Consider the following 15503-nt stretch of genomic DNA (forward strand, 5'->3'; position numbering starts at 1 on the left):
TGTTGCATTGCATGCTATCTGAACTCCGCTGAAAAGCTCCGCACATCACCGAGCTGACAGCAGAGAGAGACGGATAAAAAACAGCGACATCCCGCTGGGAGAAGAAGGAGAAGGAGCAGCCGTCCGGGGAGCTTAAACCAAACATATTTCCAGGTAAACTTTCATTTGTTAAAGTTAACTTTGTGCTGAAATGGCGCCGGACGTCTGAGATGAAAACCTCACTGCCAGCCGTTACTTACAGGTCGGTTCTCCAGCCCATAGAAGTTTAATGGAGTTTAACGTTAATTCAATTCACTTTTTCAAATTTATACACAGAAACTCCGACAAAGTGCAGGTAAAAACGAGTTATGGAGGTGTTGTTGTTGACGTTAGATGACGGAAAGTGGCGCTAGCTCAGAACAAAATAGGACAGAAGAAACATTTCACGTTTCGGTTTCCTTCACACGGGATGAAAAATCTTTGAAAAAAAAAAAACTCGCCATTTTTAAAGCGGGCAAACGTAAATAAATTCACTTCCGGCAATAGCCTTCAAAATAAAAGGAATTTTATGAGTTATTTCTGAGGCGGACGGTTGATGAATCCTGCGGTAAAATAATTCAAAGTGTTAGTGATTTTACTGGTTTGGATCGTTAAATAAAATCATTTAAGTCTTAATATTTACACTGAATGATCTTCCCTCTCTGTGGTGATGGCTTATGGGGAATCCATGATAACAAAACAGGACCTGATTGAAATCCATCTTTTAGTGATGCCTGCCACTGGACAAATCTCCATATGAGATCTGGATTGTAATCACACAAAAAATAACTTAAATGGTTGATAATAGGTTTGGTGCAGCAACAGGATACCACAAGACAAAAATAAGATGATTGCCAATAATGACAACGGACTTCTCTCACAAACTATTGATTAGACGCAGTTTTGGACCTCATATTGTGAACATGACATTTACAGTTTCCAATACTGTGTTCTCTTTTCCCTATCTGCCATTGCACTTTTAAGTTGAAGGCACATTTTACCAGTTTCCGGTGTGATTTGTGACTTACTCTGGGTGGCTTCATGCAGCTGAAAAGTGCTTATGCCCCTTTTACAAAATGTGTCTTTAAGTTGATTTTAGCAGAGAGAGACAGGAAGACTGTTTCAGACAAAGACAAAGCTGCATACATCAAATAAGTTCATGCTGGTCTTGTTACACATCATCTAAAATGCCCACATGTGATATTTTAACATCTGCATTCAGCTGTTGTTCAGTTGTCTGCGTGACATGTCTGTTGGTGCCCACTTGAAACCACACCCATGTTTGGCTGGTTTTCCTCTGTTCTTGCGCCATGATCAAGCCTCTGTGTCTGTACATGTAGCACTGGTGGTCTTTCGCTGTTCATCTTCAGGCAGGAGTCAGTCTCAGTGAGTTTCACTGAGAAACGGGGTAGTCCAGTCGCACATACAATGAATCAGAAGTGAGCTGAACCTTTAGAGACTGAGCATAATTCTTGGGTAAGAATAAGAGACGTTGATCTGGTAATGCTGCAGACAGCGAGGAAGAGGAGGAACCTGCAGCTGTAGAAAGCAGAATGATGTGAGGGAAAAACCTGGCCTAGACTAGCTCCACCTCTTGGTCCATTTTAGGTCCAGCCACTAATCCTAACCCTAACCTTAAAGTCCAGAGGGGTGGAGTTGTTCCGCCCTTTGGCTCTGCAGTGAGCACTACCTGTGAACAGGTGACTTCAGTGTCTCATTTTCCCAGGGCGCTGCTGTTGAGCAATCAAGGGTTTTCAGTAGAGCTGTGTTATTTCAGTGCTGCAACTAGTGATTATTTTCATTGTGAATCTGTTGATCACTTTGTCTGCTTACGTTTTCACATATTGTATATAAGAGTTTACAGTACAGAAATGTGCAAAGTAATTATGTTACGTGTTTAATTTAGAAACACTGTCACCATTACATACATTGTTTACCAGAGAACACAATCAAGTTTATTTTTACAGTATAAAATGTCCCACTTAGTTCATATGTTGGTCACAATACAAAAAAACACATGCAGTAGACTCTAAAATATAGAAACTTGTTTCTTTATGTTATGTTTTGTATGTTCATGTAATAAATTCTTTATTCATTGGATCCCATTAGCTTCTGCAGAGTGGTTGCTAGTCACACAAAAACAACAATAGAAAAGACAACAACCTAAAATCACAAAATATTAGACAAATATTGCTAGAAAGTCTTTAAACTCTCAAATATTGATATCGGTAAGAAATCAGCTGGTTGAGCTTTATATTGCTTGTTTTGTCCCATCAACCATCCAAACCCCAAAGATTTTCAGTTCACAATAATGTGAAGAAACAAATCCTCACATCTGAGAAACTCTAACCGTGTTTAGCATTTTGCTGGGTAAATGTTTTACAGATCAATTGTTCTTGTCTGTCGATGAATTGAGTAATGGACTTATCCTTTCAGTAGCGAATGTTATGATTAATACATTAGTAGGATGACAGGAAACAAAAACCCACATGTTTTTTATCGAGAAATTGCAGCTTCTCCTCTTCTTGCCTCTGCCATTATGAATTGAATATCTCTGGATTTTGGACTGTTGCTCAGAAAAAACGCTGACTCCTGTTCTCATCTGAACCTCCTCAGCTGAGCAATAAAGTCCCAGCACTGGACAGTGGCCAGCATGTCGCTGGCCCCACACACACAACCCGGGCACGCCCTTGATTCGTCTTTACCCGGGACCATGTCCCATGTCTCTGAGTACACTGAATAAGACTTTGTCTCTGACCACAAATGTAATACCTTAGATGCATTCTTACTTCCTACTACAATTACCCAGAAACGTACAATCCACTCTCGCATCTTTAATGGGCTGTCTCCTTTTCTAGTCTGGCCAATTACCCTCCTCACTTCACTTATATTAATCACCAAGTTCTGTCCCGATAAGGAAGGCAAGTCTTCACAGTGTGGCTGTGCAAACACACACTCTCTTGTCTGCTCTGTTTAGTATCTTCTCTGTGTTAAGTGCCTTTAATTGACACTGATACAATTACTGACTGGCCTGATGTGTCCCATGAACAGTCTCCACGGTAACCCAGCATCCTAGTGGCCAGTGATGGAAGGAGTATTCAGATCCTTTGTTTAAGTAAAGGTCATAATACCACGCTGTAAAAATACTAAAAGTCCTGCATTGAAAAGCTTAAGCAGAGTTGTGTATTATCAGAAGATGTTACTAACTTACATGTTTTACTTGTGAGAACTGTGAGAACCACGTACCGGTTTCCAGCATTGTGATGATGCATTTTCTATTTCCAAATCAACACATTTGGAGAAACATATTTGAATTTGCTGCTGCTGATCATGTCATGTTTATCAGTTCAAGATCTCCAATAATTATAATAAGTATCCAAAGAAAGCAGCTTTTAATGGACGCTGAATATTTAATATATATTGCAACACTAAGTAGTAATCTAAACAATAATGCAACCGGCATCTACAGCTCTAAAACAAATTCCATAAGGAATGCCTTTTAAATGCCGACAATGAGACGTGTAGATTACTGAGAGAGGGCGTCACTGTGTTTGGAAACGACGAATACAGACGGACAATATTTACTGACCTCAGGGAATTAGTGTGAATCTAGATCGACAGACCACACATCAGGTTAAAGGGAAGCCTTTTTGTGTTTTTGGGTAAACTGTACCTTTAAAATATAAGTTCCCACCTCACCAGGCCTCCCATGTCCCCGTCTCAAACAAACACACAGACACTGCTTCCGCTTTCTGTGGCTGTCTCAATCTGTTTGGTAGCCAGGAGACTTCACTCACCAGGTCAGGCACTTAATGCTGCCACACACACACACACACACACACACACACACTCACAGAGCCATGAAACTTTCATCATGTGTTTGCTTTGCTGATGATCCGTAGTTAAACACGACTGTCCGAGTTTCTGTTTGTCATCCTGTCACATGACGGATACGATTCTTTATGTGGCGTGTATTTGACTGGGCTATCTTATGTGCATGTTTTGGGGCTGTTACAGATTAAATTTATATGAAAATTTATATAAAACATGTTTTTCTAGCCTCTTTTACAAAATGACTGTTTTAGTCTCAGCCCTGCCTTTACTTCCAGTTTTCTTTGTTTCATTCTATATAGTATATCTGAACTTGCAGCAGGTTCCTTTTGATGTTTTTATGTAAAGTACGTTGTCTTTTGGTCATTACAGCTGCTGGAGTTACCTGTTGGTGTCTGTCTGTGCAGGGGGATGGCAGTTCCGTACGAGGGCCAGTCTTTCTCTGCGCTGAGGAGGCAGTGCCAGCAGAATGGACGTCTGTTTGAAGACCCTCTGTTCCCAACATCCGACCAGTCTCTGTTCTACCAGAGCAACCGCATCGGCAGAGTCACCTGGAAAAGGCCAAAGGTGAGGAAGAAAAAAACATTCCAGAAATGTATCACAATTAATTTCTGCCTTTTTAACAGATCAGCTGATTCTCAGTAGAGAGAGACAGGAAACAGATGGGGAGCAGTAGGTGGGAAAGGGGGGTGTTGTCATGAGACAAGTGCAGAGGAGAGCTTACTGAATAGAGAGAAGAATTTCTGGAATTTACCCCACTGAAATCACACTCCAACAGCTATAAATTGTCGTGCTTGTCATGTGCACATGCTGCGTTTTTCTCTTTGAATAAATATTTGAGGAACCACATGGACGGCAAAGTAACACGTTGAGGCGTCTCACTGGTAGTCACTGAGCGAAGGCAGATTGAATTTGTATTGTCGCTTATTCAAGCGATTTTCATATTTGTGGTTGAATCGGGACTGAGATATGATCTCAGAACAGATGTGGAAAGCGTTCTGATCCACTGATCAAACTGTGGATTTGTAAAATTTGATAGAAGTCATTGTGTTAAAGGTAAAACGCACAGGGTTTTAAATGATCCAAGTTGCAACATATTTCACTTCAAATGTTGCTCTGCCAGTTTTATCTGATGTAATGTTTATGGTGGCAGTATTGTGCTAACTGGACCACCACAGAATGGCTAATTTACTGTTCAGCAGTTATGGAATTGGTTAATCACACTACACATGCCTGTGTCTGGTGACGTCGTGTGCAGTAACACACGGTTATCGGTCCTTTTGCACAAGCTCAAAGGTTTCAGACACACCTGAGCAATAAAGGAGATTGTCGTTAACTGATATATTTTCAGTTTTCTTTCTATCCAAGTTTCTATGGTGCAGCCCAGCTCAGGTTGGTGGAGACTTTTCAGTAACAAGTCTCAGTAAGAGGACCAGGCTTTTGTCATGGAGGTCCAGAGTCATAGTCTAAATTCATGACTAAATATTAAACCTGAGGCCCCGAAAAGCAAGAGACACCCTAAATGTTTTACAGATGTTGGTGAACATGAGTTATACTAAGAGAGGGTGAGCAGTAGATGAAAGGTGTAGGCTCCTGACCTTAAGTAACCTCTGCATCCAAAACTGTGTTTCCTCAAATACTCAGCGCCACTAAAAGACACTGAACAGTCCAACACAAGCTGCCCCCAGAGACCAGAGACGCCCTCTTTTTCTTTCCTCATGTTCTTCTTTCTTGTGAAAACCTGTTGTCTACAACTGGACCACCAATAATTTTGAGATTCTGGTGTGTTATGGTTGTAGCTGTTAGCTTCCCTTCAGACCTCGGGCAGAGGTGAGGACTTCTCTCTGTCGCCTCATCTTCACATTTGTTTCATTTACACACTTGTATTCGACTTCGCCGAGCTCCCTCTGCAGACAGAGATGTGTAAGAGTTCACATTCAGAGCACATTTTAATACAGGATACTGGCAGATTTTCCTCTGGCACCTTCCATGTTCCTCTGGAGCTCTCGGTATCAAAGATGCAGATGAAAACAAGACGAGGATTTTGAGGTTCACTGCTCGAAGGTTAAAATGATGATGATAATAATCTGAATTTTGTAGTTTGTTGCAATGACGTCCAGTTTTGCTGCATTCCTGTAACACTTTTAAACCTGCAGGGATTCAGTTTGTTCTGCTGAAGCCGAGTTTCGCTGTTTTGTACCATGATCTTTGGTTGTAATTATAAACAGTCAGTTTGTATGGGGAACTGTTGCATCAATCACAAACCATGATGCAGCAGTTTCCAGTCTTCCACTGAACTTGAGCTTCTGTCAAGCTCTTCTCTTAAAGTGTTGAGGGTCTGGCTTGTGTCATATTGACAAAACTAACATCAATATCTTGCTCTGTCTAGAAAAACCATGATTAGTTTTTATATTTAATTTATGTATGAATCATTTTGAGAGAGCAGATATCACTGTTTTCATATGGTGAATTTAACAGCCTCAGTCTAGACTAAATATTTAAAGTTTCATATCACAGAGTTGTTTGAATAAACTGACAAACTGAACTTCCCTCAGAGACGTTGAGTCACTCGCTGCATTTCACTGAACCATGTTTGTTTGTAGGAATGTTTTTATGCAGTGCAACAGTAACCGCTGCAGCTGTATTTGGTTGAAGTTTAGACGGTGGGGAAGTATGATGCTCATAATGGAATTATTGCTTAATAGCTTTCCTCTATCTGCTGCTGTTTACAGATTATATGCAGATTCATTTCATTCAGATTTTGTTTAGTTCTTTGCTTCATGCTCAGTTTCACATACTCATACCTGAGAGTATGAGCACGGCTTTGTGGTGTTTGTTGAAGAAAATATAAGGTGCTAAAAAGTAGTATTGTGTCGCAGTTATCCTGCCTAAAATCCTGGTAATTAACTTTAAAATGAACTCTGCTGTGCTCCCAAGTTTAGTCAGGTTCATCGAGGCAGGTGACATCAAATTTACCCTTTTTCAGATCAATTAATTAATTGAAAGTAATCTGACTGCATGTCTGATTCCAGTCATGATTTAGAAGAATTTCCCAGTCTTCTTCCAGTGTAGACAACCTACTTTAAAGCATACGCAGCTCTGTATGTAAATGCTTTTACTGTCAGTCATTGATGATCTGAGCTGTTTAATAATTAAACAGGAAACCTGAAGCACTCCAATTTATCAGTATTATCGATTTGTCCAGGAAGTGGAGAGAGAGGAAACATTCCTATTGTTTCTCTCTAAACCGCACCGTCTTTTTTGACGTCGTCAGGGTAACAAAGTGTTTTACAAGAGCTCAGACCTGCAGCGATCGAGCTTCCAGGTCAACAAATCTGTGGTACAGAGTCTCTGAATGATTGTGGAATCTAACAGGTGCCTGGGTGTTCACTTGAATAATAAACTGGTCTGGACTGACAGTACCACTGGAAGGCCAAAGCAGACTGTCCCACCTCATGTGGTGACGGCATTGGGCAGCTCCTTCAGAAACAGGCTGCTCCACCCGCGGTGTGTGGTGGAGAGATACAGCAGGTCCTTCCTTCCTGCTGCTGCCACTGGTTTATCCCAGCTCTATCATTTGGCTGCTGGCCTGATAGTCTGCCTCTCATATGTTCTGTGGTTTGTTGTGCTTTGAGTCGGTTTCTACTTAATCAGAGGGTGTTTTTACTCTGTATTTAGCTGTATGATGGTTGACTGAGTACTCTGGCTCACCCTTCGTCACATTCATCCAGGCCTGGCAGCCACCTAGCACGATCGCCTCCTTCTACCGCTGGTCAGGGAACAGCCGCCGCGCAGCAGCTGTAGGCAGGCCAGAGACCCCACAAGAGAAATATACCTGCAGGAATCAGTAGGAAAGGACCAAAACCTGGGGGGCGGTATAATTAACCCCTATTACCCTCAATGTATTCTGCTTCTGTCTGTCTCAAAGAGGGAAATTAATTGTAAAAATGCTTCGTATCAAGTGAATTTTGCAATTATGCTGCATTTAAGAATGATTTGTTGTTCGGTCATTGTTTTATGTGTTATTATTTTGTTTTGTCTTGTTTTTGTTTTTTTGGCCCACAAATATCCAAATACAGCCGAAGTGTTGAATTCTTTGAAGGCTGGATGTCGTCTTTTGATCTATTTTCGCAAAGTCTTTGAAAGGAGAAAAGGTCAAAACTGACTGCAATCGTCTTTATCCTTGTAGGAGTTAAGCAGCAACCCACATCTGTTCGTGGACGGCATCAGTGCTCACGACCTGCACCAAGGCCAGCTGGGAAACTGCTGGTTCGTGGCCGCCTGCTCCAGTCTGGCTTCCAGAGAAGCTCTGTGGCAGAAGGTGAGACAGAATCCACCTTTTATTATCTCTTTTGTTGTGCAGTTGGTTTTGTAACCTTGACTTCACATAACAAAACACTCCGTGAATCCATCACAAGACCACAGATTTACACAATGTTGCACAAAAACAGGCAACAAATACAACTAAATATCTCAATAAAACAACAAATACAGCATCCTGATCAGTCAAGTTATATTTCATGACAATGGTAAGTACCATATGTTACATTAAATGTTCTGTAAAAATGGCCGAGACACAGCCAGTAGGGAGGGATGCATGCACATGTGTGTGTCTATGTGTGCGTCCGGGAGTGTGTGTGTGTGTGTTGATGGGTGTGGGCATGTGTGCATGGAAGTATATTAGTGTTGCATGTGTGTGACCGGGTGTGTGTTTACTTTGGATTTGTTTGTGCTGCGGCACTCTGTGTAATCCAGGTGATTTTCTGATGACTACTGTCCACCCACACAAAAACACACACACACACACACACACACACACACACACCTTGTTTTTTTCATTGACTCTGTCCACAGTAATGCTTTGTCCATTGGTTGTGGTGAAAACAGCCAGCATTCATATTAAGTTGCATCATAAATACTGAAACCACCACACATACGTACTGTCATGTGTGTTGTAACAGCTCTCTTTAGGAATTTAGATTTTTAATAAAAATGTATGTTTGAGCTCATAAATCACCAGCATGACTCACTGTGGAAGGGTCATAATCACAGGATGCGGCCTTGTACATTGAACACTGTTGTATTTGGTTCACAGCTGCTTAACAAAGAGACTTGAAACAGTTTTCAAAATTACGATTTCATCAGAAACTAAAGGACTTTGCACAGATCCACGTGGTGAAGAACTTGAGCTGGATGCTGCAACAAACAGGAAATAACATCTTTCATCCATGAGGTGGCACCAGTAGCCCTGATATTCAGAAATCACACAGCTGCATGAATGAAAGGGTTTTCTGTCAGCTGGAATTGAATTATCAATGATGTATCGATCATATGTATAACTTCATGAACTGCTCTTCAACCATGTTCAAGAGTTCACAGACGGTTTATCTTTCAGAGTTTAATCTCAGTGTAAACAGTACAACACGTGAAGGAGGTAGAGCAGTGTGAAAACCTTTGAGGTGTGTGTACTTGTGCATTGCGTTTTTTCCACTGTTGGTTGCCTCCTTCCTCCTGTCGGGTCTCGGAGGTCCTCTGCAGCTCTGCAGTTTTCCATCAGCTGAAACACTGTTTAAGATGCTGCTTCCTCAGTGAAGCAGCCAACACACCGTCAGCGGTCCAAGAACAAACACTTACTAATTAGTTTAACGATGATTATGGCAACATTTTGTTTCTTATTTTTAATTAAAATTTATCCGTTTATTTGTCTCATCTTTAAGGAATTTGACGAAAATGACAAAAAAACAAAACATAAAGTCTACTTACTATCCCAGGCCTTCAGCCGCAGATCCTGGATATATTTTTGGGGTCATTTGTTTTATTAGTGGACAACAAATTGTGCATTGATGTCGTCCCTGTTCTGTCCTCTGTCTGTCCTCGCTGAAGCGGTTCTCTCTCTCTTAACTCACCACAGTAAAAATGCGTTTTTCAGCTTAAGGAGGGAAACACAAAAACCTTGTTACTGCCAGGAAGTGACTCCAGTTGAGGTGGAAAGTTTGACTAGAGACAAAATGGAAACCGTCATAACTAATGACCAGATACTGCAGCTGTAAACACAACATGCTGGAACGTTTCCCTTCAGGCTCGTCCAGCTGAAACACAAGGAGACAGAAAAACACTGAGAGAGAAAAGAAGCATTTAAAGAAGAAGCTAATGCTCAGACGGCTCATCAGCAGTTATTAAAATCATACGACACCAGCAGAGTCAGTGTTTGAAAGAATGACTATAAATACATCCTCTGCTGCTGAATCAGCGTCAAGCATAAAGGCACATTTCTGGCACATTTTGGGCTTTATGTATAACCCCGACTCCACTCCTCCCCCCTTCCTCTGTCCAGTAACACCAATAAAAATCAGCACCAATGAGAACACGCAGACAGCTTTCAGTCCACATTTAATAGATGGCACTCCATTGATCTCTGCTTTGTGTCATGCAGTGTGAGTATTTGATATTCCATTCACGGCCGCTTGTTTTGCATCTGGCTGTCGCCCTCATGAGCATCAAAGTTTTCAGAAACAAAACACAGAGAGAGCAAAACAGTAACAAGTCAAAGAACAAGTCACTCATCACACACACACGTTAACGTTCAGATGATCAGAACAGGCAGGTTTTATTTACAAGAGGAATCGTTTGATTGTTGTTCATACCTTCAGAAGTAGATGATTTCAGAAAACATGTTTGTGGGTTATGTAAATTTCAGTTTTTGATGATGGTGATGTTTTAACATCCTGTTTTTTCTCAATGATCACGTTGCTGTGTGAATTTTAAACCTGATTTTTGTTGAGACATTGATCTTTTAAGTAATGCCAGGAAACATACAAAAGGATTATTTCCATATTAAGATTAAATAAAGTGCATTCATACTTGTTCCATCTCTTATAATATTCCTCATCGTTTTTTTTTAACTAAATATCTCTAAAAGATGTTTTCTTAAAAGCTGTTTGAATAAGTGCTCATAAAAGTTTGACGCGGCCGTCGAGGTGATTTTAAGAGTTTGCTCTATGTGCTGAAACGTTAGAATGAAGTGACGTGCGAGGGAGTGAGACTACAATCTGTACAGCTGCAGGTTAATCAGTGAAACTCAAACAAGACAGAATGAACGTTTGAAGGAGAATATTTAAGATGATGGATTCGTTTGAGGTTTCATTCAGCTCTACTGTGATAAAATATTACGATGCTTTTCCAGCACGCTAACAGGACTACTGACAAAGAGTGAGGAGTTATTTGTCTGGTGTGAACTCCACCGAGCAGCTGAGATTTGCTGCCCCTGCCCCGTCCTTGAAGGCAAACAGGAAGTACATGACCTTCCTGACCTTGGCCAGCTCAGCAATCCTTTCGCCAAACTCCTGCATGTCCGCCTCCAGCCATTTGAGCGGCGAATCCTGCGGGTCGTCGGCATTTCGCCAAAACGTTCCGATGGGTTCCAGCAGCTGACGGGTCATCAGGTTGGTGAGGTCAGGGGTCCAGTGCTGGGAAATGCCGGTGATGGTGACCCGACCGTAGGCGATGAGGGAGAAGTACCAGCGGGAGAAGTTCAGCTCCTGAGCGGGGAAGTCCAGCCGATAAACGGCCTCATGGGGAAGAAGCAGACGCTCGCCATCCTGACGCTTCTGTCCTGAGCGCTGCAAAGACGACACACGAAGACGCATCATCTGCAGAGGAAATATGAGGATGCATGAGAAGAAATGATGAAATGGAAATTGAGGAAGGTGGAGAAGGTGTCGGGTTTAATGATCCACCCAAAGCGGGAGACTGCTTCGCTGTGGAGGGATTTATGCTGGATCTGCTGGGGGTTTGAAAAGTGATCAGACCCACTAAATCATGTCCGTTTAGTAGGAAAAACAACAATTTAACAATGTACAGACAAAAATATCACATTGACAAACCAAGAAACACGTATTTCAGAAGCTCTGTCAGACTAAAATTGAAGCACCTCTGCTGCTTAAAGTCTTTTCACAGATTTTTCAATGGTGTTCAGTTCAGGGACATAACTCGGTCACGCTGACATTCAGAAACGTCTTGTGCTTCCTCTCAGAGTACCATCATCATGATTCACCCGTAGACAGGAGTGTTCCTCTCTGAATCGTGTCCGTTCAGGGTTAAATTCCACCGACAACAGAGAAATAATCAGTCAGGACGGCAAGAGTTTCTGTATGTAAGTGGAGTGATTCAGTGTTGATAACTGACAGGATTAGTCGCTGTGAGGCATTGTGCAGTGGTCACATTCGTCAGATTGACACAGTAAGACTGAGCACATTACATTATTTTCATTATTACTTTTGCATCATAATTTTATTGTTTTCACTATAAAATGTCCATGATGACGTATTCACATGCCCAGAACTCAAAGATATTCAGTTTCTTGTGATATAAAAGAGAAAAGCTTTTCTTACGATCGAATACTCAAATGACAGCCAGGGTGATGTTCAAAACCCAAATATGGACAGTTAATATGAAACTGAGCAAAGCAGAATATAGAGACATTTAAGAGGCTCCTGCAAGCTAATGTTTGACACTTTTGCTTGAAAATAGACTTGAACGATTAATCAAATAGCAGAATAATTGGCGATTCATTTTCGTTTGATTCACTCATCAATAAGTAGAGTAATTGTAGCAAAGACTTACATTTACCTGTGACCACGTTCATAAAAGCCCAGGAGCTGCTGAGCTCCTCTGTGGCTGCCACACTTTCAAGGTACATTCAAAGCACCAGGCACACAACTTTAAGAACCGATGTTCTGAGGAGTATTTTGTCCGTTAAATCAGGGAGAAAAGTTATTCAAGATATCTGTGACTCTCTGAAGGGAAACGCTCGGTTTCACATTTTTGGAGGTGCCATTAAAAACAAAACCACATTTTGTGCTAACAGACTGTGTCACGTAGCTGGAGGAGAGAAGTTGTCGTTTCAAAGTGAGAACCTCACCTCTGTCAGCGCAGTGTCTTCTTTGAATTCCAGCACCATGGTGGTGGAGGGAGCCTCGGCATTGTCCATGTCCGACTTCGAGGTTATAATCCTGGGTTAGGGAGAGGATGAGGTCTGCCTGTCTGGATGGATGGACGGGTACTGTGATAGCAGCTCTGGTAGTTTATAATATCACCTCTCCCCCATCGCTCGCTCGCTCTCTCTCTCTCCCCCCCCCCCTCCCCGTCACTGTCTCCCCTCCCCTTTCCAACTGTTTCCATCACAGTGAAGCAGTTCCTCACTTTTGTTCCCATCCTCCCATCCCCCCCTCCTGCCCACAGGGTGGCTTGGTTAGGACTCATTGATTGGCGTGCCACATAAAATGAGAGAGGGCGGGGGGGGCATTGGTAGATGAGATCAATGCGAAAAAACAGCATCAGTCAGAATGATTAGCAGTTGCTATGAGCATTTGTGGTGTCATGGAGGAATTTCAACATTACTGATATCAGGAACAGTGTTTTATCTTTTCCAGAGGCTTGAAATCAGATTGAAATTCAAAACAAAACAATAAGCTGCCACATGTCTCCCCCCAGCACAATCATCTATCTTCAGACGTTTCAAACCGGATTTAAAATGTCTGAATATCAAATGAAAATACTTTCTAAGCTTTTTTTTTTTTTTTTTTTTTAAAGGCGTTGAGGAGGTGGGTGATGTGTGAGGGTGCTAGGCAACAGGAGGCGCTGATGACGTACGAGAGGGAACTCTGGGAGTTTCCTGAGGGCTTCTGGGAGCTCAACTGGTCTTGGCTCAATGGATCAGTTATTTATTTATATCACTCACTTCACAGAGGTGTGTGTGTGTGTCTGTGTGTGTCTGTGTGTGTGGTCAGGAGGGATTTTAGCACAGGATATGGGTGGATGGCACTCCCATGTTAAAAACTTCAGAAATCCTCAGTCGCTCGTGTTAATTATAGATGCTGAAGGTTAATTAAGGGGAAACAAGTGTACAGCCTAATGTTTTTCATCTTATTAGTTACTAACGAAGAGACAGCTGTATGTGTCTTTAGCAGAATATGAGCAGATGGACTTTATATTGTCAGAGGAGATTCTTACTTTTGTTGAGTTTAAGTCACTTTTAAAGAATGTGGAAATATCTTTGCTTCTGTTTTCTTTTTGCTTTATTTTAAATAGTTTTGGTGGCTCATACCTGTGTGTGTATCTTTACTGGATGTCATTTGTCCTCTTTCATAGCATGCATCAGTCGTATTTGTTCGTTAGTTTTCTACACATAGATGAGCATTTGAAGTAGGAAAAAATAAGATAAAGGAAATAAAAACGACTGATTTAGTGTACAATTTGTTGACATGATGCTTTTATGAAATTCTGAATATACTCGTTTATTTGGTGTACAGCAGTCAGTGCTTAAAACTCGCTCATTAGGATTAAGTCATTAAAGTAAAAGCCCGACATCAGTGCTCCCGTGCCTCAAGCTACTGAAACAACACAATGGCCGCTAACCTCAGGACTGCACTAGACGCACGTGGAAATCAAGTTTATTGTCACACACACACAATCATACACAGTACGACGTATAGTGAAATCCATTCTGTGGATCAACCCGTCCTCAGTATATCAGCTGCGCCTGGGTTTTAGTTACTTTAACCTAACATGCCACATAATGTAGTTACCTGACGTATATGAATGGATAAGAATGTATTTGAGCTTTGGCAAGGTGAAGACCAAACTGATCTGTTCCTTGTTTTTTTTTTTTTTCCCCAGGTGATTCCTGACTGGAAGGACCAGGAGTGGGATGAAGAAAAACCGGAGTCCTACGCCGGGATCTTCCACTTCCGGTTCTGGAGGTTCGGCGAGTGGGTGGACGTGGTGATCGATGACCGACTGCCCACGGTGAACGGAGAGCTGGTGTACTGCCACTCCAACGACAGCAACGAGTTCTGGAGCGCGCTGGTGGAGAAGGCCTACGCCAAGTAAGCACTTCCTGCCGACTATGTGATCTGGAGTGACCTGGTCAGGTCTGAGAAAATAACTGTCACAGTGACGATCCAGCGTGTTTATGTTTTAGTTGTGTTTTATGTTTGTGCGGTCAGTTTGGCGTGGCGGACCGCTCTACGTGCTACCACACCTGTGAGTCTTGGCCGCTGTTACTATGTCACTTAACAGAAAGAAGGGGACCAATGAAAAGACACTTTCAAGTGACGTTATAGGAAATGTTGAATCTCATAGTTAATGAGGCTGACCTCATTAACTATGTTGTGTTGAATCACTTGATTGCACTTTTTTAAGGGCGAAGGGGCCGAGCAGCAAACACCCGCCACACCATCTACAGCCGTGGAGGCACTTTGTTTGTATGTCCGTCCCATTCTCGCCTTGAGGGTATTTCCTCAACTTTTCCACTTGGACTCAAGGATGAACTGATTCGATTTTTGGTGGTCAAAGGTCACTATGACCTCACAAAATGTTTACATGTACACCAGTGTCCCAGTTTTGAGTCTTATCCTGGTTTTGATGTTATTCGGGATATGACGTTGACATGGAACATGAGGAACCTGGTTCATTCATCTCTCTGTAGACATGATCAGTGCAGCTGTCCTGATTCCTGAACATCTCAGCCACTTATTGAGAGAACGATCGGAAACCTGCCAGTGATTCTGAAACCAGGACAACACGTTCACATGCGCAACACATAACCAGGATTCTCCAAAAACCCGATCAAAACCAGGATAGTCGTGTGACTG

The 15503-nt window shown here is 42.0% G+C and overlaps 2 protein-coding genes across 3 annotated transcripts in view; one reads left to right on the forward strand and one right to left on the reverse strand.

Annotated features, from left to right (window-relative positions):
* The window catches only part of LOC121608697 (calpain-5-like), a 21979-nt gene continuing 6476 nt past the window's right edge, over positions 1–15503 (forward strand). Inside the window, exons 1-4 of one of the 2 annotated variants that reach the window (XM_041939985.1) lie at positions 1–153; positions 4222–4416; positions 8039–8170; positions 14527–14735. In XM_041939985.1, the coding sequence (XP_041795919.1) occupies positions 4261–4416; positions 8039–8170; positions 14527–14735 (497 nt within the window). In that variant the 5' untranslated portion in view covers positions 1–153; positions 4222–4260. The remainder of the gene's footprint in view (positions 154–4221; positions 4417–8038; positions 8171–14526; positions 14736–15503) is intronic. The other variant, XM_041939984.1, reaches the window with a different exon arrangement.
* ompa (olfactory marker protein a) lies at positions 10303–12896 on the reverse strand. Its single transcript, XM_041939986.1, has 2 exons — positions 12770–12896; positions 10303–11498 (listed from the first exon to the last, which is right to left on the reverse strand). The coding sequence occupies exons 1-2, from the start codon at positions 12836–12838 to the stop codon at positions 11067–11069; spliced, it is 501 nt and encodes a 166-aa protein (XP_041795920.1). The 5' UTR covers positions 12839–12896; the 3' UTR covers positions 10303–11066.

The sequence above is a fragment of the Chelmon rostratus genome, chromosome 7 (genome assembly GCF_017976325.1).
Source record: "Chelmon rostratus isolate fCheRos1 chromosome 7, fCheRos1.pri, whole genome shotgun sequence".
NCBI classification, from domain to species: domain Eukaryota; kingdom Metazoa; phylum Chordata; class Actinopteri; order Chaetodontiformes; family Chaetodontidae; genus Chelmon; species Chelmon rostratus.